A 26259-nucleotide genomic window follows, 5' to 3' on the forward strand; every position below is an offset into this window, starting at 1 on the left:
GAAAGAACAAATTAATGAATTTATTGGAAAATCCTTAGCGTGGATAGCTAAGGTAGTGGACGTAGACTTTGGTTGAGAAAGTCGAACTACTCTAAATCGTTGTGCAAATATTTTCTATTTTCTGCAAAAGCTTTCACAAAAATTTTAATTGCCAATTCACCCCTCTCTTGGCTATTTCGTCGATCGATTAACTCAATAGCATCACAAAAATTAAATCATAATATCTAAAAATCAATTAAATATTAATATACAATAGTATAAAATAAATTGAAAGAAATCAAAAGAATCATAAATTAATTAAAATTAAATTCTCAATTTCTAACTAAATAGACAATATATAATCGATTTAGGTTTGACCAAGGTCCCCAGCGGAGACGCCAAGCTGTCGTAACCGATTTTCGCTCGGGCACGAATTTCCTTGGCGGAAAAGTGAGTGGATGAATAAATGGTTTTTTATTGAAATGTTTTGGAGTCGCCATCAACCTTTTGGGATAGGTAGGTCGAATACCTAAAAAACATCTTTTAAAATAGTTTTTAAGAAAACACCATTTTAAAAGATAAATCAGTCTACGTATAACCCGAAATTTATTCTTTTTAGTAATAAAAATGAATTCGTGGTCGGTTACGTTTGGGGAAGGATTAGCCCCCCCCCCCCACAACACCCAAAATTCGTACCTTTCAATTATAAATTTTCTCTATTAGTAAAAATTTAAGAATTCTAATGTAAATTTAATTTACAATCCTGTTATTTCAAATTTAATCAGATAATTCTAAGGAAAAAATATATTAAAATAATTTCTATAGAAACTAAAGTAAATATATATATATATATTTTTAGGGTTTTATAAGTAAGGTATTTATTTATTTAAAAATATCAGAAAATGATATCTAGTTACTTTAAGACAACCCTTTTCTTATTATATATATAAAAAATAAAAACATATTAATAAAATATGATAATTATTCCTAAGAAAATCATATTAAAATAATTTGAATAAAAATAAAGTATATATATATATATATATATATTCTTTATAAGAAGGTATTTATTTATTTAAAATATCAGAAAATGGCATCCAGTTACTTTAAGACAATCCATTTCTTAATATTAAAACATAAATAAATTTAAACCTTTCACATATATATTCATATGATTAAATGAAATAAAATAATAATTAAATAATATATTTAAAATATTGAAACATAAAGAGGTAATAATAAAATAAAATTGCAATTGATATTGACCAAAATAAAACTATAGGATTAAATTAAAAAGTAATAAAACTTATGGCCCTAATTCAAATTATTAAAAAACTATGTATTGATAGTGTAATTTAACCTTAATTATTAATCGGTGATTAAAATATTATAACTTTAGGGACTAAATATGGTATTTTACCCTAATATATATATATATATATATATATATATATATATGGTAGGGACTAAAATATAATAAAATAAAATGCGAGAACAAAACTAAAATGTGTAAAAATATGATTCGAGTGACCAAAATGGAAGGTTACAAAACTTTGAAGGACTACAGATGATATTTCCCCATTCTGAAATTACACAGAGGCCCCTCACCGAAACTACGTCGTTTTGGTGAGGGTATAAATACCCTTTAACCAGCCCTAAAGGCCATTTTTTTCATTTTTCAATTTTCTCTCTCTCTCTAAAAGAGAAAGATCAAAATTTTCTCTGTCCTCTCTCTAGGTTCCCCTCGCCGGAAGGAAACCAATCACCGACCGGCCAGAATTCCCAAATTACCTTAAAATATAGATCACGACATCCTAAGGTCGGCCTTTGTTTCCCTTAAAAAGCTCCTAATATGAGCAGATCTATAATTATACCTTCGTATTTCGAATGCTTTGGAGGCGTGTGGAGGCTCTGGTGATAGGCTTCTTCCTCGGTAAGTGTTTCTCCTCTTTTGATTTGTTGTTTGGTTGTGTTTTGCTCGTGTTTTTGCTATTGGTGTTGCTTGCTCTCCATTCTTGTCCTCTTTCTTGTAGGTAAGTCAAGGCTTTTATAGGCCTCGTCGATTCTACTCTCGGGCCGATCACAATAGTGGCCCTCGGTGAGTCACCGAAGCTACAATGGTGAGTCACCGAAGCTACAATTGTGACTCACCGAAGGGATACAACGTGTGCAGCTTCTTTGAGTCTTCTGGAGGCTTCGACGAGGAGCTGGAGGCGTGGACGTGGCAACGACATAACAGAGGCGGTCGACTTAGCCCTAGGGTGATGATACCCTAGGGTTTTCTGTTGGAGGCCTCTGGACCTTTGGATTTGGCTGATGGTTGCTGGTGGTTGGAGAATATGATGAAACCCTAAGAGGGTTCTGCTAGGTTGTTTGGATCGGGTCGGGTATCGGGTCAACCCGGATCTGGGCCTGGATCCGAGTCTTTGTTGTAATCTGGGTCTACTTGGGCTTCCTTTGTAGTTTGGGCTCCGGATTTTGTAAATGGGCCTGTAATAATAATATATTTTATTAATAATATATACTAATAATAATATTAATAATAAAAAAATAATGATAATAATATTAATATTAACAAAATGAATAATAATAAATAAATAAATAATGGATAAAAAAACTAGTGTCTACAAATATATTCCTAGGGAAGGAGGGTTTACCCGATTGACAGTAGTGGAGATTTCATCAACATATCGCCCTAAATCCTCTACTTCTGATCCGCGCCAAAAATTTTCAACCTTCACTGCTTGCACCTGCGATTCCATTTTGCATATTATAATCAATTGCCAAATATGAAGACGGGAAGAAAAATTACATAGAAATTAAGCCACATAAAATTGTTTTAAATTTATACTAAATGTATATGAAACTGAAGACAGCGAGAATAATTAGGTTAGCTTACCCGGCCGGAGTTACAGAGGCAGAGACACAAAGCCCCAAAATCACAATTTGGTTTGAGACCCAGGAACCAAAAACTTGTTGCTTGAATTTTGGGCTCTTGTTTCTAATTCAACCTAAGCCCATTCAACTCCTATTTTGGCTCTTGAGTCTTAGTAAATGAGACGAAACATATTGTGACCTACTCGAGATCGATTCGATGGAAATTTGATAAATACTCAACTCAAGTTCTTAATGATCCGAAGCAAGCTACTTGATACTCGACTCGAAAAGATCACGAACAACTCAAAAAAATAATATATTAAAAATATATTTAAAAAATTAAATTATTAACAATATTAATATTTATGTGTTACTTTTTTAAAAAAATAATGCAGTGTAAGATTTTCATGTACCAAAGGTTCAAATTTGAGTTCAATCTTGAGCTTCAACTGAGTTAAATTTAATATTTATTTTTCGAGTTTTTTCGAGCTTCAATTCGTAATTTCGAGTTCAAGTCGAACTTGAAAATTTTTTAACCAAACTTAAAAAATTTAGGATCGTGAGTTTTCGAACAGAGTCAAATTTCATTTTAAAATTTTCGAGTCGAGCTAAGCAAAACTCAAACTCCACTCGACTGTTTACCGCCCTACTTAAGTCTCCAACTTTAATGCTTTGTTACACATGACATCTTACCATTTTAAATATGTTAGATTCGTATTTTCCTTGGGTACAAATAGAATCATATTGATCAACAAATTAATGAATATAAATCCAAATGATTATAAGTAGAATAAATTAAGAGGTTTCACAATTGATTAAATATATCATTTAATTTAAACAGATCAATCAATTATTATAACGATTTTTTAATTTTAGTATCTGTAATATGATCATTAAATAATAGTAAACCGTTGACAGTTAATTTTTATTAACGGTTAACTTGTAACCTATTAATTTTTTTTCTTCATATATTCACTGATTTTTAGTACGATAAAATTATCATTTTTCTCTCATAGTTATTTTTTTCATTAGTAAGCCGTTCACCTCTTTTCATTTTTGTTTTTGTTGATGGGCAGTGATACCAATTTTAATGTTAGTTGTTGACTGTCGGTATTTTTTATTGTTCATTTATTTTCTCTTGTTTTTAATTTTCAATAAGTCTTCATGTATGAAATGTTTTTCTCTGCCTTTATGGCACGTTTTCTTTTGCATTTTGACATGTTTTTCGGTCGTTTGACCATTGTTTTCAAATATTTTTTTTCTAAGGGTTGACTAGATATCACCACGACTGATCAATATAGTGCTTATATGATATATTGTTGATCTTCCCTGCTTTGGATCCTCGAATTGGATTTGAATACTCGTTATGCTTTCATGGATAGCTTTTCACGTCGTTCGATGCTGATTTGCGATTTGTCGATGATCTTTCAGTAGCTTGATCCCTTTTTGTGATTCATTTGCCGATACGATTAGATCTGTTTGTATCTATCTTTGTTTGAGTTTTCTTAGTTAGATTTTAATCTTTCCTTGTATGTTCCTTATGCAATATTTAAGTTGCTAGTTTTGTTTCAATGATTATAAAAAATTATCTTAATTATATGCTTAATTTATAATTATGATTATAAATGTTTATTGTAATTGAGGATATTTCATATTTTGAATAAAATTAGTGATTTCTTTTATAAAAAAAGTATGATAAAATTATCTTTCAATAAATATTATATTAAAATTTTCAAGAAAAGTATTTAAATGAAGAAATTTCAAACACACTCTTTTTTTTTGCCCTCCTGGTTCCAAGGCTTTACTCTGACTAATCTGGACTGACCCGCGTCGCACACCTGGCTTTGGTGGGTGAGTCTCCCAACAGGGATTTTCTGCGTACACAATGACTCCAACCTGAGACATTGCTTAATCGGAATCAAGTTGCTTACCACTTGAACCAACCCCTGTTGGTATTTCAAACACACTCTTAACTTGATTAAAAAAGGTGTCATGGCCATTTTTCGGAAAAAAAACAATTAAATATTATTTTTAAAAGCAATTATGAGTTTTATTTTGAAAAATTTGACGATTTTGAATTGATTTGGATTAAATTGAAAAGTAATCGCCATAGACCTTTAGGTTAGGTAGGTCGAATACCTAAAAACGTCTTTTTAAAAAATTAAGAAAAATCATTTTTAAGACAAAATTTGGCCTGCGTTATCAAAGATTCATTTTAACGGGTTCAGGAGTCGGTTACGCGTGGGGAAGGATAAGCACCCCTACAGCGGCCGAAAATCAGTTCTTGATCGCTTACATGTTGTAATGGTGAAAATCATGAATTGAATATAAAGTTAAAATATGATTCATTTATTAAGTTGCTTTAAATTATTTATTATTAGGGAAAAATGTTTAACTTGAAAAGAAATCTCGAAATTAGCAATCATCAATCGGAAAAGCTAATTCGCCTATTTCTTATCACTAAAAGAATATTCTCTTCTCATTGATTTAAAAAACGCGAATCGAATATAAATTGACTATCTATATTTGCGTAAAATAATTTGCTATTTAGAAACATAATAATTTACTATTTAGAAACATGCATTGCGTTGTTCGACTTAAAATGAAATGAATTAAAATCGTTTTATTTCAAGTTCGTATTTTGTTCGAATGTCATATCGGATTGCATCACTTCGATTAAGTGGTGCTTTCCACGCCCATTCTACAAATAACGCTCTTGAAAGTATTTCGAATACCATATCACTAAATAAGGAAATAATATGAGAATAAATACAATTGTAACAATACAATATTTACAACATAAGTCAAATAACATTTATTTAATGTTATACAAATAAATACATAATATGCGAAAAATGTAAATTCCTAAGGGACTAAAACAAAACAATAAAAAAAATTACACACCAAAAATAAATAGCCAATAAACATATTTGAAAATTTAAGGGACCAAACTGGTATTAACAACAACTTGAAGGGTTCAATAATAATTACAAATAAACCAGAGCCAAAATCACAAATATTAAACAGTACATGTACTAGAAATAAAAATAACCCATAAATAATATAAAGGATTGAAATGAAATAAATAGAAACATAAAAGACCAAATAATAATTAAATCAAATGTCAAACAGTAACTAAAATAAAAGATTTACAAATGTCATAGTCAAATTCGAACATCAAAGAAAATATCATAACACATGAAATCAATGACTAAAACACAAATATCGAATAATAAGTGCCCAAAGTAAAATATTATACATTTTTATTAATAGCTAAAATAAAATATTACAGACGATGAGGGACCTAGACTGTAATTACCCCATGTGTTGAAAACACGCAGAAGACCCCCAAAACGATGATGTTTCGCTCTTAGTATAAATATAGCATTCTAAGACCAAAAACGACCATTCCATTCATTTGCTCGGTTTGAAAACTAGAGGGAAGAGAAAGAGAGTTTAAACTCTCTCAACTCCCTCATCGGGGAGGAGAAAAGCCTCTGATGCCGGTGGCACCTCACGACGGCCCACAATGGCTAGAACGAGCAAAACACCCCCAAGAAGCCCTTAACCCAAAAACCAACGCCTCTTACTCTAAAACATACCCTAGTACCCTAGATATAGGTTTACTTCTTGGAAAAGATGTGACTCTGACGACCCTCGGGCTTCCAACTCTTCAAACCAAGGTAAGAACCTTCCCCCTTCGCTAGTTTTCTTTTGTTGTTTGGTTCGAATGGGATAGAGGTTTTGGGGTTTTTTTTGGTTTGTTTTCTTTTTTTCTTTATTTCTGGTTCGAATGTCCTCCCTCTCTCTCATTTTCCTTTTTTGTTTTTTTCAAAGTTTTCTCCCTTTGATATTTTTCTCCCCCTCGAATGATTTTCTCTGATCCCTTCCCCCCTTCACTTTCCTTCTCTGCTTTTTATCTCGCATATGGGTTTGGTGCTATTTAACTTGAGATGTTGCACTGAGATAACTTTTTTTGACATATTAGGATTTCCTCGGGATATCATTTGTACTTTTTATTTTTATTTCTCTAATTGTGGTTTGTTTTGACTGATGGCCTCTATCACTGTTGGTACTGCTCGAGGGATGTTCGGCGGCGGCGGCGGGAGCTGGTCCTGGCTTGGCTTAAGTGGCGGTCGACTTTGATAATTAGGGTTAAAACCCTAAATGGCCACTAATCTGGACCGTTGGATGGGTCCAGATCGTGTGGCTGAGGAAGCGGCGGCGTATAGAGATTGAAGGGAAACCCTAGCAGGTTTTGGGTCAGCTAGGCCGATTCGGGTTGGGTTATTGGGCCTGGGTAGAGTCTGGATCATATATGGGTCCTGGGTCAGGTCTGGATCCTCTTGGTGGGTTGCTGGGCTTGTGTTGGGTTTTGGGTCCTGGTGGGTTGCTGATTTGGGCCTTGGGTTGTATCATTGGAATCCACTTTCGGGCCTACAAAAGAAAATGTAAAATATAATAATAATAATAATAATAATAATATTTTTATAGACCCGAACAAAAATAGGTGTCTACAAAAGTTACATATTTATACTACATAATAATTAGTATATCTACATACTACAGGCTATTTACTAGTTTAATGTTCCAAGACAGGTACACAACACAAAATACATCAGTATTAATGATTCTACAAAATTCAACACATAACAATAGTCCAATAAAACATCTAAGTTTCAAAGACAAAACTTTAACAAACATAAAACAATCATTATACTTCTATTTTTCTTTAAAGATATGCCTATAATTTAATAACAGTTAACCGATAGTATCTGCTAATTAATTATCAAAATCTGTAATCATAACCGTTAACTATTACTTTTAACAATTCAGTTCATCAAAACATGTTATATTTAATAATATGATTAACTAACCTGTAAAATATAACACCTATACCGATTATCGATCCAAACTAAAACAATTCGAGTAAAATTAGGTTATATGATTTCGTGATTGGTAATGTCAAAGAATTGAATACAAACCTAATCATCAATAAAATATCAAAATTAGAGTTGATTTTTAAAAAAGGATTTAAAGAAAAAGAATTTGAGTTTAAAGAAAGAGATTATGATGTATCTCATTTATAAAAAAAATTATATTGTTTGTTGCAATTCATATATAGTTAAATATTGGTCGTACTGAAGACTAACATCTAGAAACTAATATGGGTTGATTTAAGTAGTAAACAACTTGATATCGCTTAAGTAAAATCTTAAGTTCGAGTTCTTGTGTATGCAGAAAATTCCTGTTGAGATACTCACTCACTAAAATCAGGTGTGCGACGCGGGTCTGTCTGGAATAGTTAAGACAAAACCTTAAAACCGGAAAAAAAATGACAACTCGATGCCCTTATTGTCTTTCTTCACAATTCACTTGTCCAACACAATATCAAGGTAAATACGAATCTGACCATCATGATTAAGTTCATAAGACCTTTAGGAATAACAACAATTCTTGCAAATTCTCATTCATTCGATAATGAACACTTAAACATTCTTACACACTTCATGCTCGAACAAGAGATTTTTATAAATTACAAACCCCTTAATCATTAAGATTACTTGGTTTGTACGTAGAAATCTCATTAAATAATGTATTTTTAGGGACTAAATCTAATTCTATTAACTATTTTAGGATTAACATATATTTCCTAAATTACCTGTTCATGCATTAAATCAAAACTAGTTTTAATGTAAAAATAAATGTTGAAAGTATACTCAAAGTTAATAGGTGCCTAAAGTATATTTTTGTTAAAAATAGGTGTCTAATGTCTTTTCCATTATATTTTTAGGAGTCTAAACCCGACTTATATTTTTAGGTGTCCGGGTTGTAATGCTCGTTAAAAAAAAATCCATTAAATACCGGCCAACCAATCATTGTTAGACATATGACCTAATTTTTAAAAATAAAATGTATAAATTTTCAAAAAAGGTCTATATATTTTTCTATTTTTCACAAAACACCCCAAAAATCATAAAATCCCTAAATACCCCTCAATCCCAAGCCATTATCCGGTGAAACCCATCCACCGTCGGTCGACCCATTACCGGCTATCGTGAGTTACCATCATCAGTGCGAAGTCACCTCACCAGTCCCCAATAAGTGCCATGCCATCAAAGCAATCCCACCATCAGGGATAATAGAATCGCGACTGTTGTAGTTCCTTTTACGTGGGAGTAGATCCCTGACGACTTGCTTTTCGAATTGGATAAGGAAGCTTTGGCGACAACGACAAACAAGGCGTCAGCGACAACAACAACGACGATGGTTGCCGACAAAGGAGTTGATGATTTGGGGTTTAGGAATCTTTGGGATCATTTTGTATTTTTGAAACATTTGGATTTTTTAAAAATTAATAATAATTTTAAGTAAAAAAAAATGAGCGTGACAAGTGTCGCTTAACGGTTAATTTAACGACCATTACAGTACAAACACCTAAAAGTATAACTTCAGAAACTTTAGGCACTTAAAAGTATAACGAAAAAAAGTTAGACACCTATTTTTAACGAAAAATATTTTAAACACCTAAAGTTAACTTTAAATATACTTTGAGCATTTATTTTTACATTAAGTCTTAATACTAATACAAATCTACTATTAAAAACTCGAGTTAAAATTGATCCTTAACTTCAAATCAAGAAAGTAGGCAATTTAATAGCCCCTTGAGAAGTTTAGAGGAAGCTCTTGTAACTACAGAATCAGGGATCTGTAGGAAAAAATAGCCTCATCTGCAATTAGAGATGAACATTTGTCGGATTTCAATCCGATCCGGATCGGTTTTTATCCGATCCGGTTTTTTCTCATAGAAAAAAAAACCGGTTTATAAAATAATCGGTTCGGTTTTTAACCGGTTTGGAGGGCCGGATATCCTAACCGGTATAACCGGTTTCGGTTTTAAAAAAACCGGTTTTTTTAAAAAACCGGTTATAAAAAAAACCGATTTTAATATTCCAGATTGCTCATAGGGAATCGATTCCCTCCCAAGGGGGGTACCGATTCCTCACTGAATGGTTTGGCTCCGAGATTTCCAGAATGCTCGGAGGGAACCGATTCCCCCATAGGGGGTACCGATTCCCCCTATTCAACGGTCGAAATATTTGAATTTTACACTTAGGGAACCGATTCCCTATGAGAGGAAACCGATTCCCTATGAGAGGGTACCGATTCCCCCACGCTCCAAGCATTTTTATTAAATGTTTTCACACTTAAACGGCTATATTATCTTCATTAATTATCACTAACGTTCAGAAGTGATTCAAGGTGTATTTAAGCAAGCTTAGAAGCCATTGATCAAAGACAAGAAACATCAAGCAACTAGAATCAAGAGAGAATCAAAGAGAAAGCATCAAACCTCAAGTTCGATAAATTCAAATACTTAATTGAAATACTTAATTAACTCAACATAATTGAAATACTTAAATACTTCCAAGTTTGATAAATTCAAATACTTAAAAACTTCCAAGTTCGATAAATTCAAATACTTAAAAACTTCAAGTTCGATAATTGAAACAAAGTTTACGATAATTGAAATAAAGTTATAAAATAAACTACATTGCCATCTCTTCTTCATCATCTTCGCCTTCTTCGTTTGGAGGGGATATTCCAAGTTCGACTTCTTCAATGTGTAAGTTTGCTTCCAAATCGGTATCAATTGCATCTTCTAGGGTGGTGATATGTTGCTTACGAGCCGCTCCATCCAAATAATCCTTTAAACAAATGCATACTTCCACCGACTCGGGACTTAGTCTTGATCTCCGTTGCGATATAACCCTGCCACTAACAGAAAAAGCGGATTCCGAAGCTACCGTAGAAGCTTGGACGGTTAGTAAATCACGGGCCATGGCGGCTAGAATCGGAAATTGTGCTTCCTTTTCTTTCCACCAAGCCAAAATATCCAAACTTTCAAACTCTTCAAATGTCATTTTTGATAGAAAATCGCATGACATGTAATTTCCCAACTCGCTACTTGGGGTGGTAGTACGTGATCGTTTGGATTGGGAATTTACAAGAGTGTTAAAAAGATTCAAATTTATGTTACTTGGACGTCTACTAGATGATTCCGCATTCATTCTCATTTGATCGTGTATTACACTACTTGATCCGTATTTAATTAAATAAATTGCAAACATGTCTCGAAAACATTTGTTAAAATAATTTATTTGGTTTTGGACAAAGTTGGGTTCATCATCGGTTAGATTAAAAGCAAACGCAATTTGTTCAATTAGTGTTTCAACCCACCAACATTTAACGTTGGGTTTAAAGCGGCGGCACAAGTAAAAAATGGGGGGAATCTCCTTAAAATATTTTAAAAGTTTTTCCTTCATTGCAAAGCCAGTTTCTTGAAAAACTTCGGTTTCAAATTCAAAGTCATTTAGTCGGGTAGCCAACAAAAATATTTGATTAAGAAACAACGGGCTAGTAGGGTAATAAACACCGGATAAAAAAGTTGTTGCATTTTTAAAAAACCTCAAGCAAATCGGTTATTTTGGCTATAGTTTCCCAACTCGAATCCGGATAAATGTTTGGGACATGACCCCTCTCGAAAAGCCGATCGTGAAATGTTTGCAATGTTTCCCTTTGCCTTAAGGCAGTATGCATCATCATCCAAGTTGAGTTCCAACGAGTTGGACAATCCAAATTAGGACCCAAAGCTTTTTTATTAACGGACTTACAAAATCGTTTATAATCATTTAGTATTTTGTTGTTGTTACAAAGAACCGATTTTATCATTGTTTTAAATTCTAATCTAATCGGCTCAATAACCTCCAAACCGGCTTGCACGGATAAATTAATTATGTGTGCAACGCAACGGGTATGAAAAAACGCACCGTCTAAAATCGGTGAAAGTAATATTTTCAATCTTGGAACCGCGTTTGTATTATTCGATGCATTATCAAAGGATATAGAAAAAACTTTATTTTCTAATTTATAAAGACAAATTACCCTTTTTAAAAGTGTAAATAAATTAGCACCGGTATGCGGCTCACCGAATAATTCAAACGCGATTGTTATTTTCATCATTTGCCAATTATCTTGATCTAACCAATGTGACGTAACGGCTAAAAAAGAATTTCCGATATTATGAGGGGAACTCCAAACGTCACATGTAAGCGACACACCATAACGGTGTTCTTGGAATCCTAAAATCATTTTTTCCCTCGCCGTACGCCACATTTTTATAGCATCTCTTCTAAGGGTAGTACGACTTACTTGAGTATAACGTGGTTGCATTAGTTGTTGAATTGTTATCGTGAAATCTTCATCATCAAAGTGGTCGAACGGCAATGCTTTTGTAATCACGAACTTTGTAAACGCTTCTCGTAATTTTTCGTTGTCGTAAACAAAAACACCACCTTGCGGTGTAAGATTCGATTGACTAGGATCTGATCTTGAGCGAAGTGCCTTGCATGATTTTGTCAAATGGTTCTTCAACGTTGTGTTTCCTTCCGATGCAAGAAACTTTAGACAAAGTTTACAACGCGCCCTCCTCGAGCCATTTGACATCTCACATAAATCGTAGTGATCCCAAATGTCTTTGTTTCGAGTGTGTTCGATCACTCTCACGACTTCAAGGTTTCCCCCGACGGAAGATTCAGCCGTGTTACTCATGATGAACAAAAAATTACAAAAGTAAGATTTGAGAGATGTTTAAGTGTTGTGTAATAAGATTTGAGAAATTTGTAATCAACCAAATACATCCCCAACCTATTTATACATGTTTAGGGTGGTAAAATGGTAATTTTTTAAAGAAAAAAACGGTCAAAAACGATCACAAAACCCTCCCAACGGCTATATTAACGGCTAGTTTTTTAAACCCAGGCCGGTTTTTTTCCGGATAAAAACCGGTTTTTTAACCGGTTTTTTTCAAACCGGTTTTTTATCCGGTAAAAAAACAGGTCTAGGTTTTTTTCTCCAAACCGGTTAAAATAACCGGTTTTAAAAAAATCCGATCCGGTTAAAAAAAAAACGGTTTTTCCCAAATCCGGTTTCGGATATTTTTTTCGTAAAATCGGATATTCGAATTTTTTATACACCCCTATCTGCAATTGCTCCACATTTAGCCTTCTCAAAACTTCCTTAATTCTATGAAGCTTTTAGAATAAAACCATCGTAGGGTTATTATTTTTTTAATAGTCTGGGCGATATTATTTTTTTTTAATAGTGTGAGCGATTATAAGATAGTACATGTTCGAACCTGTCTCCTAAACCATGTTGCATCAACAATGACTCTAGCAAGGTGGGTTTCTCTTTGAGTTTCTCTAGACCTGCCCGATGAACGCGAACAGGCTGCATCTGCAGGAGGGGGCTTGCACCACCTATCCCTAGGAGCATCTGCAGCCAAGCGGTTAGCACCAGAAAATCCCATGGCAGTATCAAACGAAGCAAGAAGGCCCCGGCTTGAAGCAATCACCTGCCAATCAGGCGTCACTCGGTTCTCGTGAATGATCAAATTATAGTAAACAAAGTATTTAGTCAAATATTAAATATTGGATTTGTATATAACAAAACAAAATATGCATACACGACAAAGAATATACAAATTATAGTAAATGGAAATGATTTCTCTACTTTTAAAAGGCACCACACTAACAAATTCCGAAAAATATTACAACTAAGACCAACTTCTCCAAATTAATCACTTTGAGCCAAGGGCAAATGACAACTTGGGTCGCAATTTGTTCTTTCCCAATAATTTCATTTGATTTAATCGTTCTTCCTCCTCCAGTTGTTTTTTCCTCTTCATGGCCTCTTCCTTTTGTCTTTGAAGCTCCTCTAGTTCCCGATATCGCTCCTCCTCTCCCGGTTGCTGCTCCAGTGCTTCTCTTCTTTGAGCTTCTTCTACCCGCTTTCGGTTCTCTTCAAGCATCTTCTCTAACTCTTCTTTCTCTTGTCTAGCTTGCTCCTGTATATCACAATTTTCAATCAAGGCCGAATTATAAAATGCTAGCAAGCATGCAAATGCCATCCAACAAACACACTATCCTTGAGTGAAGTTCATACAATATCACACTATCCTTAAGTGAAGTTCATACAAGATCACACTATCCTTAAGTGAAATTCGTATAAGATCACGTGTGTTCGTCTTCTCTCTTACACACACACTCACTCATAACCATGCCATTCCTTGGACAAAAGCTTCATTCAATCTGACACAGTTATAGCATTATATAATGTATCAGATATTAAATATGGATATGCATCATAAATTTCATTAGAATGATTTCAACAAATACAAATATTGAAGCATCGATACCTCTTTTTGTCGCCTGGCCTCAGGAACAGCAGCTTCCTTTTCTTTTTCAAGTTGAGCAGCAACTTCATCGTTAAGTCTCCTGCGTCCTTCCTCAAGCCATTTCTGAATTTCCTGCTTGATTTCATCCGAGTTCAATCTCTCTTCAACTGTTTCCTGAATTGCTTCTTCCACTCTCTTAGCAGTTTCTTCTTCTATTAGTTTCAATTCTGCTTCCTGTTGACGCCTGGGAAAATAAAATAAAATGTCAAACAAGAAATTGACATTGGTGAATTTGGGGGAATATGCCGCAACCGTCCATTTCAGACGTCTTTCCTAACCAGCAAACAGTACATGAAAACAGCTTACAAAGTCGTGTTGCTTTTTTTCCCCTTTTCTTCGTCACCAACTTACTTACCTGATTCACTATGAACTATGATAAACGGGCAAACTAACCTTCATGACGACAAAGGCACTAAAATATGCTATACTTTTAAGGCATACCTCTAACTGAACCTGATCCAAACAAGAATTTCAAAACTGGTGAATATAGATACACGTGCATCAAATTCCAATCAGATCATCAAATATAACAAGTTGAATTATTATAGCAGTATCTCCCTTTAGAAAATCCTGTGGAGAAGAATGTCAAGGAACTTGCTGTAATTTTATAACTAATCTCCACAGTACTTCAAAGTTCAAACCGTCCACCAAAATACATTTCACAAGAGTTTACGTTTCATAGATATCATCACATTTTTATGGATGTTAAATAATGACGGTTCAACTTAAAAACATTTAGTCAGAATGACTATCCCTGTAAATGTCACGACCAACAAGAGTTAAGAAGCTCGAACAGGGCAGACGTTTCTCCTTTTGTGTTCTACAATGTAAGAACATAAATAATCTCTCTCTCTCTCTCTGGTCTTCTTTTTCCTACCAGTAGATGCAAAGATTGAATGAGCCATACAAAACAGGCCATCAACTCAGTAAGGTAACATGCAATATAACTGAGGAAGGAAAAGGGGATTGTGTACATGCAAGTGAATATTGTTTTCCCAGCAAGACAAACTGAAGCAGCAAAGTTGAATTTCACAAGTGACAAAACCTGACACAACTCAAACAGGATCCAGGCTTTCATGACATCCTATATCATCCCAGCAAACGAATTATCATATTGCAAAGACAAACTATCCAATAATATAGAAGCCTCCCATAAATCAGAAGTGTAGAGAATCCAAACTTCAATGCGATAGTGCACAAATCAAGGAGGCTGAAAGAACCATGAAAAGAAAACCATAATAGCCTGCATAAGGATGAGAATATTTTGTATACCTTTTCCTCTCTTCCTCTTCTTTTTTCAATTTCTCACTAGTAGTTTTGCCCTCAATTGACCCAAGACTTGGGCTAGATGGTTTATGAATGGGAGACAATGAAGAACTCCTACTTCTTTGCCTCTTATAATGCTTTGGAGTTGGAGAACGGCTTTTATGACGTCTTGCAATTGGAGAACGACTTTTGCGGCGGCGTGGACTAACAAAATGATTCTTCCTTCTGTACAACAATACAGCTTACTGAGCCACAGCTATAGACTTTGGGCATTACTAGCTACATAAACTAAGAACAAGAACAGCTCACCACCTTGCAGAAAAAATACAAAAGCATATACGGTTACCTCTTACATTGTTATGATAAACATTGAGCTCCATCTTTTATGACACGATGTAGATAATGTCAGACTCAAGCAACGAAAGAAACCCATCGGCACCCATCATCTTCTCACTTCGCATCTCAAGTAATGGGAGCAAACTATCCTTGATTTTCTAAACAAGGGCATGCTTCCTATAACTCTCATTGAACTCTATGTTTTCCTCCAAATGTACTTCTATTTAGCATATTTCCATATTAACAAGCGAAAGTAAAGTCCCATACTAGTAAGTCCCCACTGAGATGTTGATAATTTCAAAGAATATGTTGAGAAATACACCATCAACTTGGTTGGAAATATTCAGCAATACTTCACACTAAGAATGAATGATGAAAATTAGACATAAATCTATAATCCTGAAGTGGCTCAAGGATGTCAGGCTGTGACGCCATCTGAACATAAAATATCACACAGATGCCAAAATGAAGGCAACCAAAAGGTTCAACTGCATTGCAAGTGAAGCCAAAAAACACCTCCCTACAAATTGCCAACACAATCCTCTGCCACAGCAGCACTTCAATTCGGTACATTCAACTAACTTAATTGCACTCCTTTATGGATTCTTGGCTGGGATGCGATTCCAAAATGGAATCATAATTGTAAACAAGAAGCAAACTAGATAATCTTTACAGTCCGGTTGAAGGAGGACCAACATATACATAAAAATGTAAAGGCTGCATGCAAATAAACTTGAAGCATTTGTATTTCCAATTCGAATGACAAATTTCAGCGTCCCAATCTTTTTTATAATAATCCTTACAGTTTCTTTATGTTAACAAAATTAACATAAATAACATTAATATAAACGTGATCACCTGGTATAAGAATAAGATGAATATGGTGACCGGCTTCTATCCCTTCGACTGATCCTCCCATATCTATGCCCTACAAGAGAGGGCGAATGTCTACGCCGGTAAGAAAGCGAGGGAGATCGTGATCTTGACAAGTCCCGAGGCATCTCCAATCAATCAATTTCCGCAGAAGTTACTATATCCGTTGTGCAAATCACACTGATTATACCAAACGCTTCAACTATTTAAAGGATTGCAAAGAACAAAGAGGACCAAATCTGTATTAATCCTTAATCATATTGACCTGAAAAATCACTATTACAGAGCCGAAAAATCAAAATATCATCTTAATAGATCTGGTTATCAGCTTAGTACACGAGAATTCATTTGAAGATATTTTTTCCTTCTCTACCATTTTTTACTCATGTACCAAACTAAAGAAATCGATAGCAGATAAAATTTAATCCAACAAAGAAACCCTATAGCAGGCGTACCTTACATGCAGAAGAATATCAATGACCTCAAAATGCGAGCTTCGCATGAAAATGAAACTCGATAAAGAAAATCCTGAAGCGAAAAACAAATCAGAATGAAACTCAAACCCTAAATTGGAGAAATCAGACAAATATTTTGAACTCAAAGTAAAAAATAGAGAGCAAAATTTAAGATTAAGAATTTAGTTCCATTAAACTAATTAAGCAAATTAAAGGAACAAAAAGCTCGTACCAGATACTTCGTAGATTTTGATGATATCAATTATCAACCAATTTTTCTCTTTTGCCTCTTCCTTTGCATCAAAATACTAAACCTCAAGTGATATTTCAGCTTTAATAGCCTTAGATTTAACCTACTTTATTTTTATTTTATTTAATTGGGGAAAAGTGAAAACCTCATGCTATTAGGACAGGTAATGACGTTGACGTGGAAAGATCTTAGTGGAGGAATGCGAACAGGCAATATAGAACATTCAAGTTGAAATAAGGGAAAAATGCCTGTTTGGTCACTTGCCTATCACTTAGTTTCTGTTTTGGTCAACTAACATTTATACTTTTCAAAATCATACTTAATATTACATTATGGTTACTTATCGTTCGAAAATTGATGGTGATGATAACATTGTACTTTTTTTTTATTTTTTAATATTAGCACAACATTACCTTATGGTAACACATTAGCATCACTATTAATTTTTTTAGATGATCAAAACAGAACTAAAACATAATATTATGTATTATTTAAGATCATTTAGGATAGAAGCTGCAATAATAGTTAGATCGGGTTTTGAATCATTTAGGATCGTCTTAAATTCAAGTTAGGTCGAGTGCAGATGGAGAAGTTTAATTTTCAGGTCAAACATGATGGGCTAAAAACCCGACTCAACATGATGGGCTAAAAACCCGACTCAAACTAACCTATATCCATTCCCTGTAATTAATGACGAATCAAATTGCATTTAAAACATCGTGTTTTCTCACTCACACACATTCACGAAATTTCTTTAAAACAAAATTCGGTCATTTGTACCAAAGAGACCACTGGATGGTTTACCGCTAAGTTGATCAACCAGGCAAGTGCTTTGTTTTCAACAATGGACACCTTTTGAGCAACCTCAGTTCAGAATACAAGAACATAATGTATTCTCTTGGCAATGCAGTTGATATGACAATGAATGTCATCAATAACCCTCAAATTTCCAGTAAACATTCTTCAGTCGAATGATAATATTAATATATGGGTTGTAAATATGATCTGATGATCATCAACTTTCATTTTCTTTTCCAGATGTGAAAACTGCACACTCAATGCACAAGGCTTCTGTACTCTCACAACTAATCTGCTTTTACCAGAAGAATAAGAGAATGGTTTACTTGAATGCTCAAGCATTGTTCTAATCTCGTTTACCAAATAAAAGTATTGAATCTGATCTGGAAAATATGAATGTTCAGTTGATATATATTTGCATGGAAAATATGATGGTTATCTGTTTTGCATGAGAAAATCCAGTTTTTTTTCTTTTTTTCTGAAAAATAAAAATCGAAAACTTTTACAACTTAATCTAGGTTTCATCCCATCTCATTGTTTCAACACTTGATAACTCATATTGTCTCAACAAATCATTTTCACCTATGGAACCAAACCCATTTAGAAGTTGATCTTTCTCCCTTTGCATCTCTAACCAGTACTCTGAGTCCTCAAACAACCTTAGTATCTGTCCAAAGAAACCAACCAACATGATCCTCATTAATCGATCATGGAAGAACTTAAACACAATACATGTGCTGTAGAAGTGATCGAAAAACGAGTTATTTAAACAACGAAAGAAGGAAATTTACGGTTTTCATTGTTGGCCTTTGAGAAGATGAATGCATAAGGCAGAGGCGTGCTATAAACATCATTACTTCCATCTCTTCTTTCTTGTAATTTTGGTCCAAGCAAGGATCAACTAAACGCTCGAATAGGCCGAAACCGAATAAAGATCTTGCCTGCAAGATAGTTGGACCGAAAAAACTTAAAGCTTTGAGACATAAAAACTTGATTTTGGGTTTAACATGTCGATATAATTACCCAAAGCACTAAGCTTTCAAGGTTTTTCTGGTTGCTTTGAATAGCTTCTTTCCCTGTAATAAGTTCCAGTAGCACAACCCCATAGGAATAAACATCTATCTTTTCATCAATCTTTCCACACACCATGTACTCTGGTGCCAAGTATCCGAATGTCCTAACAATGTCGACTCGCTTCGTGTTTGCTTGGACTTGATAAGATTGATTATGCACTACTGCTGCTCTGAAACCCGAGAGCTGCGAAAGAAAATCCGGCATAATTAAACAGCACAGAACGTTAAGCAGATCCAGAATTCAATGTTGGTGACGTTAAGAGCCTAAGCTGAACTAATAAGCATCAAAGACATTTGAACATGCATTGGTGTAAAACTTACTTGTGGTTGGCAATTATCAGAGAGAAGTATTTTACATGGTTTCACATTTCTGTGAATGATGGGAGGGTCACAACAATGGTGAAGACACTCCAGGGCCCTGGCTAAACCGATTGCGATAGTCATCCTCTCAGCCCACTTGAGTTGTTTTAAACATTGTTTCAAGCTTCCATTTAGAAGGTTATAAACTATTGCATGCAGTTCTTTGCTATCACAGTACCCAATCATGTCAACTATGTTCTCATGCTCTATGCTGGAGAGTGTCTCCACTTCTCGAAGAAGATCCTTTGCGGACCAACTCATGGTTTTGAGGACTTTCACAGCTGCAGCTTGACCATCCTCGAGGTTAGCTCGATATACCATAGCGTTTCCTCCCTTTCCAATCACCATACTGAGACTGAAATTATCGGTGGCAATGCTGAGCTCTTCCGGTCTAAACCGCCTGCAGGATTGCACCGTTTCTTGGAATGCCATCTCGTGAAACCTCCTCGTTGAAGTCACATTCTTCTTCGGGTTCTGCTGGCCTCCACCACCAGTTTGCCATGTCGGTGATGATGATGCAGAAGAAGATGGCATAGTGAATGACTTCTTAAACTGATGTTCAGGAAACGCCTTCTTGAGAACGTAATGTCCTTCACTGTCAACTTGACACATTGATGGTGACGTCGATGATGACGACGGTGTTGTCAATGACTTTTTTAGCAGACGAGAGCTTGTCGGTTGATCAACTACAGAGTTTATTTGGGAAGATGGTAAACAAGATTGGAAAGGTACACCTGCATAACCTTGCTGGGATGTTCCCTGCCTTTGGATTAGGATTCTTCCAGCATCATCCATCACCAGAAGGGTGCACGTGGGTGGCAAACTTTTCAGACAAAAGCTTATAGCCGAATCATTCGGCCTACAGAAAACACAATAATCGAAATATCAAACATACAAATTCATAAACCTTAAACAGTAACCATATTTATTAGCTTCATTACCCTGAAATGTTGCATCCAATTGCTAGGATTGCAGCATAATTTTCCCGAACTTGATGAGATAAGACTGAGATATACGAGTTCCCAGTACAAATTTTAACAAGAAAATCGACCTGAATTGCGAAAAACATACCGAATAAGTAAATCATCAAACAGATAAATCAATCCCAGTTTTTTAATCCCTTTCTCTTGATTCATACCTGTTTGGATTTGCAGATATCTTCATGGATGTGAAAAGTGTTGGGATCAAAAGCATCATTCATTTCCTGGACATGAACGGCTAACACATTGTCCCCAGACTTGACGAGCAGGCTGAGTAACTGGAGCAGCATTTCTCTGCTGCAGTTATCAGATTTTAGACCAACAATTATCGTTTTGTTCTTCACCGTCCTGCAACTCAGGTATGACATGATTCTGCAGTTGATCTTTGCATTTCCACCCATCACTGAAAATATATCTAACAATCTTCAAGCACCATTCCATTTCATGCGGAGGGATTCTGGGTTTTTTGTTGATGTTGTTGTTGATTTTAGGGTTTAGGAATTTCTTCCTTCATTGTCGTCGGAAAAGGAAGGCCGCAGCTTTAAATGTTTTTGTTGGCGGTGGTTTGTGTGCTTTGCTTATCGTCCCAATTGGCTAAGCACTTACTTCTGTTAGGTAATTTTTAAAGTAGTTAGACATATCCAACTTATTTTACAGGGTAAATTACACATTTAATATTTAAACTATCACTTTTATTTCGTTTTAACACTTAAACTTTCATTGATTTTTAAAATCATATTTAATATTTATTTTTTATTTTATTTTAATACTCGTTATTAAAAATTTAACAGAACATTTAAAAGTCTCTCTAAGAGTGAAGAATGAGCGCGTCCATACTCTATAGGCCATCATAGAAACATAGATAAGGTCAAAGACAAAACGAACAACGAAATTTTACGATAACTTTTTCGTACACGTTCACATGTATCACATATACAAGTGCTCTCTAAATCGTGCAATAAGATCACCCACAACACGAGTCTTCCACTTGAGTTGCCTTATTTCCAGGCCACGCTATTTAATGATATTGAGAAAATGATAGCGTAATATAATAACTAATATTGAAAAGTGATGGCCTTTTGAGGGCAGAAAAGTGTTTCAACAGAAGTTCTACTTCTCCCGTTGCGACCTTGTCACTTCAATTTAAGCGCAAATTCATTTTTTTTTCTTAATCATTGGGTGAAGCGCATCTTTACTACTTCAGTAAGACGAGCTATTTGATAATGACTTCTTTCGTTTATTAGACTGATATATTTTAATTATTTTTTTAATTTTTAAATCAATATTTATATCATTATTTAATTCATTTTATTCAACTAATAAGATGATGTTATATGTTTAAGCGTTATGTTCATAAAAATAACAATCATTTTAATTATTGATATCATTTTATCTGTACATAAATAATTAATTTTAAAATATACTACATATTCATAAGAAATCAAATAAGACAATCACCTAATATTCCAAACCAGCCTAGGAATCTAATTCCAAGGCTCATCAGTTGGCGTCTTCTTTCTTCTTCTTATTTTTACCAAACCCAAGCATCCTCATGTGACTACCATCCGAAAAGTAAGAATGAGATTAGGGTTTAAATTTGCCTCAAAATCAAACACTTTGTTCACTCTCTCTTCACTGCCCACTTTTCCCTCTTCCGTTCCCTACTTCTCTCCATCCTTCCCTTCAGTTTCCAAAAACTTCACTTTCCCAGGTTCCTTCCTTGTTGCTCTTTATCTATTTTTCTACTGAAAATATGCGAGTTCTGATTTTTTTTAATCATTTCTGGATATGGGTTTGTTGAAATTCGTTTGCGTTCACTCTCTGCAGGGAAAAAGAAACTATCTTTGTTTGTGCAAAGGGTCGGATATAAGACTGAGACGCAGTTAAGTGATAAAATGGAGTCAGGGAGGGAAATCGAAGAACTTAACAGGAATCTTTATGCAGTTATAGAGCCTTATAGCACAGGTTTTCTCAAGGTTTCTGATGTTCACACAATATACTGGGAGCAATCAGGAAACCCAGATGGTTATGTGAGTATCCATGATTGTATCCATCAATTAGGAATCTAATGGGATATTTTTTTTACCATTGTTTTTGTACCATTCTTTTCATGTTTTGCAGCCAGTTGTGTTTCTTCATGGTGGACCTGGTGGAGGAACATCCCCAAGTAACCGAAGGTTCTTTGATCCTGAATTTTATAGGATCGTTTTATTTGATCAGGTGGTTTTTGTTCCTTCATGTTGAACTCATAAAAAAATTCTTATTTTAACCTCTAATTCTCTAATTATAAGATATATATATGTTCTGCTGCAGCGTGGTGCAGGAAAGAGTACTCCCCATGCTTGCTTGGAAGTGAATACTACATGGGATCTAATTGATGACATTGAAAAGCTGAGAGAACACTTGCAAATTCCAGAATGGCAGGTACTGATATACTGGTTTTTGATTGCTTAACCAATGTCGGGTTTGGTTAGCAGTCAGGGGGGACACATGATTTTGTGCAAGGGGGTAGACTTCTAAAATTTTAGGATGGGGTGAACTTATAAAATTCTACGGGGCGAAAACAGATTTTCCATCCCTGTTGGCAGTTGTAGACCAGTTAAGTGTACTGTTTTTATTGCTTTATGCTTATTCAGGTCTTTGGTGGCTCATGGGGAAGCACACTTGCTCTTGCTTACAGTGAATCACATCCTGAGAAGGTGCAAAATTTTGTTGCTTGAAACTCTTGATACATACAATCAGGTCACCTGCAGTTCCATTAATTCCTTCCTTGCTTGAATTGATTGTCTCCCTCGTTTTTTTAAGGTTACTGGGCTGGTCCTAAGAGGGATATTCCTTTTGCGGAAGAAGGAGATTGATTGGTTCTACGAAGGTGGTGCTGCTGCTATTTACCCCGATGGTATGTTCCATATGTATTCTTTGCTGGTCTATTTGTTAAGGATGGTCGTTCTAATGTTGTAAGTTGTTAATATTTCCATGATATTTTAATTTCGCGATTCATGGAAAGCTGTTTAGCTTGGAACATTTTAATGAATCAAACTCATTTTTTAACTGATTACTGATCAAACTCATTTTTGATGTGCATTGTTTTGAAACTATTTTCTTTTATATTTCTCTTTTGGATACTGAGTAAATATGCAAAATTAATCACTGAATAGTTAGTCATTTATTCAAACTATGCAGCTTGGGAACCATTTAGGGATCATATTCCAGAAAATGAGAGGGAGAGTTTTGTCAATGCTTACCACAAGCGACTGAATTCTGATGATTTGGAAATACAAGTAAGAGGAGTCATCTCGTTTTGGATACATTGCTTTCCTTCATGTACCCTTATTTATTAAACCTGCTACTTGTTAGTGCAGTGTTTTTTTTATGTTAAAAATTATTAATTATTTTCTTTTTTAACTCTCTGGTTAACTTCGTAGTATGCAGCTGCTAGGGCATGGACCAAATGGGAAATGATGACTGCCCATCTTCTACCAAATGAAGAAAACATTAAGAGAGGGGATGATGATCGATTTTCACTGGTAAGTCATGTACCCTAGAAGACCTACAGTTTGACATAGAGCTGGAAACTATAGAATTTCATTAAACAAGATTGTAAAGTTTTAATGCAAATTTGATGCATGTCTCTTCATTGTTGTGTTTAGGCTTTTGCAAGGATTGAGAACCATTACTTTGTGAATAAAGGATTCTTTCCTTCAGATTCGTTCTTGTTGGACAATGTTGACAAAATAAGGCATATTAGCACTACAATTGTACAGGTATGTTACATTTATTATCGAAGCATTACAGACAAGATGACCCTTCTGCTTGTTCAAAAGATGTTTTTCAACTCTGTTTGCTTAAATACTTTTCTTGAGATTCTATTTGCTTCACTTTGTCGGTTTGATACTTGTAAGCATTGGACTCCAACTGCTTCATGGTAGTACCAAAAGAGGCCACATGCCATCTTACCCTTAAATGTTTCCAGTGTGCGACATTTGACTTGAATTAAGACCAACCTGTATGATACCCCTCAAACCATTTTAACAGGGAAGATATGATGTTTGCTGTCCCATGATGTCAGCCTGGGATCTCCACAAAGCATTTCCAGAGGCAGATTTTAAGGTAAGAACTAAAATGTCCTCTTGAAGATGATGCTTTACATGTTTGGATTGCCGGAATAAATCAAAGCCTTTTGCTGAAGGATATAATCTCATTGATACTTGACGCTTTCAGTGTTTGTTGTTGAAGTCTTCATTTGCATGCAATCACCCAACTTTGGAGATTCTTTTTTACAACCTTTGATAAGGTAATGAACAAAAATACCTTATTGGTGTGGTCACAGGTTGTTTCAGATGCTGGACATTCAGCCAATGAACCAGGAATAGCTGCTGAACTTGTGGCTGCAAACGAGAAGCTGAAAAACCTTGCCAAGAATAAACCTTGAAATATGAAAAGCTAGGAGTCAACAATGCAATGCCATGCAGTCGCAGTTTGTCTCGTAAACACGAGCAGATTGAGAATCAATTGAAGAGCATTTGGTTTAAATTAAAACTGATGAATTCGTGTGCTTCATCTTTGTGGCTCTACATCCTTTGTTCTTTGAACATATATTAAGAAATATAGGACACGAGAAATAATCAAGCCTGGAAATAAAAGAACAATATTACATTCTCACAGAAAGTTGTACCAAAGTATTTTATCATTTTTTGTTTTCTATTAACTTATACTCTTTAACAAAGCTGAGACTATGAAGGCTGTTGAACAGTTCAAGGTTTCTAGGATCCAACTTTGTGTACCTCGAACTCATTGAGTGGCCTAAGTGGAAAATGATTATCAGAATGCATCCGATAATGTTTGTAGGGTGCTTATAGTGAACTGGCACTCGTTGATGCCCTTTCTCCAAACCTAAACTCATCAAGTCCCTGTCCAAAGAATGCATGCAATGGTAGCTTGTTCTAGTGAAAGTTGGAGGAAAAAATGCAAATGCTATCATCTTTCTTCATATTTTACAGTAAAATAGTACCTATCAAGTTTACCATTAATATCAGCCGCAAACGTTTCAGATTTAGGAGCATGGAATCTTTAGCTGTTCTGGTAGTGAGCTCAAGTCCTCCAGCAATAATTCTTGTCCTTTTTCAATAATTGTATTCGCTTAATTTCATGTAATTCGTACGTCTACCCTTCAAGCTTTACTGCATCGTGGCTCCTTTTTTTTTTTCATTCACTTGAATCATAAATTTCAATGAAGCAGCTAAATGAAAACTGTACATCAATTTCGAACAAAAAGTAAACATTCAATTCATGATTCCAGTTAAGCAATCTGATATTGTCAATTAAAACAAAGCAAAGATTTCAAATTTTCGAGTAAAGCTAAAAGAGTTTGTTGCAGCTTCTCTGCAAACCATACCTTTGTTGTTGATCTTCCGCTTGTCATGATCTCTGGAGCTTAAAGAAGCTTACAAAGTTCAATATTCTCCGGGTGACAACAATCTCTTGATATGATCATTAACATATCTATGTGATTTACTATAGTTAAATTTGTTATCTGTCAGTCATATTTATTAGTCATATCAACTTACGGATAACCATCATAACTCTAAGTCTAACACTAACATTAAGGCATACATGGTTAGAGAAGAGATCATGAACTCTCTTTCTCTATCTTCCACCGTATATCACTTTTTTCAGCTAACCAGAACAATTATCTGCGGTTCTCCGTCCAAATCAG

General features: G+C 34.8%; 3 protein-coding genes and 1 pseudogene across 7 annotated transcripts; 1 reads left to right on the top strand and 3 right to left on the bottom strand.

Annotated features, from left to right (window-relative positions):
• The window catches only part of LOC120182458, a 34990-nt pseudogene extending 32249 nt beyond the window's left edge, over positions 1–2741 (bottom strand).
• Positions 2742–13419: 10678 nt separating this feature from the next.
• On the bottom strand, positions 13420–17401 carry LOC120182450 (uncharacterized protein At1g10890-like). 4 transcript variants are annotated; one of them, XM_039187431.1, is made up of 6 exons: positions 17315–17401; positions 17083–17155; positions 16613–16807; positions 15425–15643; positions 14114–14336; positions 13420–13762 (listed from the first exon to the last, which is right to left on the bottom strand). In XM_039187431.1, exons 3-6 carry the CDS (start codon positions 16753–16755, stop codon positions 13496–13498), a joined length of 852 nt encoding a protein of 283 aa, XP_039043362.1. In that variant the 5' UTR covers positions 16756–16807; positions 17083–17155; positions 17315–17401; the 3' UTR covers positions 13420–13495. The 4 variants fall into 4 exon arrangements, with proteins under 4 accessions (XP_039043362.1, XP_039043361.1, XP_039043359.1 ...); XM_039187430.1 differs by having other exon boundaries at positions 16613–16829; XM_039187428.1 differs by having other exon boundaries at positions 16613–16903.
• Positions 17402–18630: 1229 nt separating this feature from the next.
• LOC120182453 (PTI1-like tyrosine-protein kinase 2) lies at positions 18631–21000 on the bottom strand. The gene is made up of 6 exons (XM_039187432.1): positions 20702–21000; positions 20505–20614; positions 19525–20422; positions 19154–19387; positions 18922–19071; positions 18631–18797 (listed from the first exon to the last, which is right to left on the bottom strand). Exons 1-6 carry the CDS (start codon positions 20942–20944, stop codon positions 18645–18647), a joined length of 1788 nt encoding a protein of 595 aa, XP_039043363.1. The 5' UTR covers positions 20945–21000; the 3' UTR covers positions 18631–18644.
• Positions 21001–22069: 1069 nt separating this feature from the next.
• LOC120182445 (proline iminopeptidase-like) lies at positions 22070–25015 on the top strand. 2 transcript variants are annotated; one of them, XM_039187423.1, is made up of 11 exons: positions 22072–22254; positions 22371–22573; positions 22665–22763; positions 22857–22967; positions 23180–23242; positions 23349–23442; positions 23727–23824; positions 23969–24070; positions 24194–24307; positions 24579–24653; positions 24874–25015. In XM_039187423.1, the coding sequence occupies exons 1-11, from the start codon at positions 22122–22124 to the stop codon at positions 24973–24975; spliced, it is 1194 nt and encodes a 397-aa protein (XP_039043354.1). In that variant the 5' UTR covers positions 22072–22121; the 3' UTR covers positions 24976–25015. The 2 variants fall into 2 exon arrangements, with proteins under 2 accessions (XP_039043355.1, XP_039043354.1); XM_039187424.1 differs by lacking the exons at positions 24579–24653; positions 24874–25015 and adding an exon at positions 24431–24571 and having other exon boundaries at positions 22070–22254.
• Positions 25016–26259: the final 1244 nt, after the last annotated feature.

The sequence above is a fragment of the Hibiscus syriacus genome, unplaced genomic scaffold (genome assembly GCF_006381635.1).
Source record: "Hibiscus syriacus cultivar Baekdansim isolate YM2019G1 unplaced genomic scaffold, ASM638163v2 tig00112657_pilon, whole genome shotgun sequence".
Taxonomy (NCBI): Eukaryota; Viridiplantae; Streptophyta; class Magnoliopsida; order Malvales; family Malvaceae; genus Hibiscus; species Hibiscus syriacus.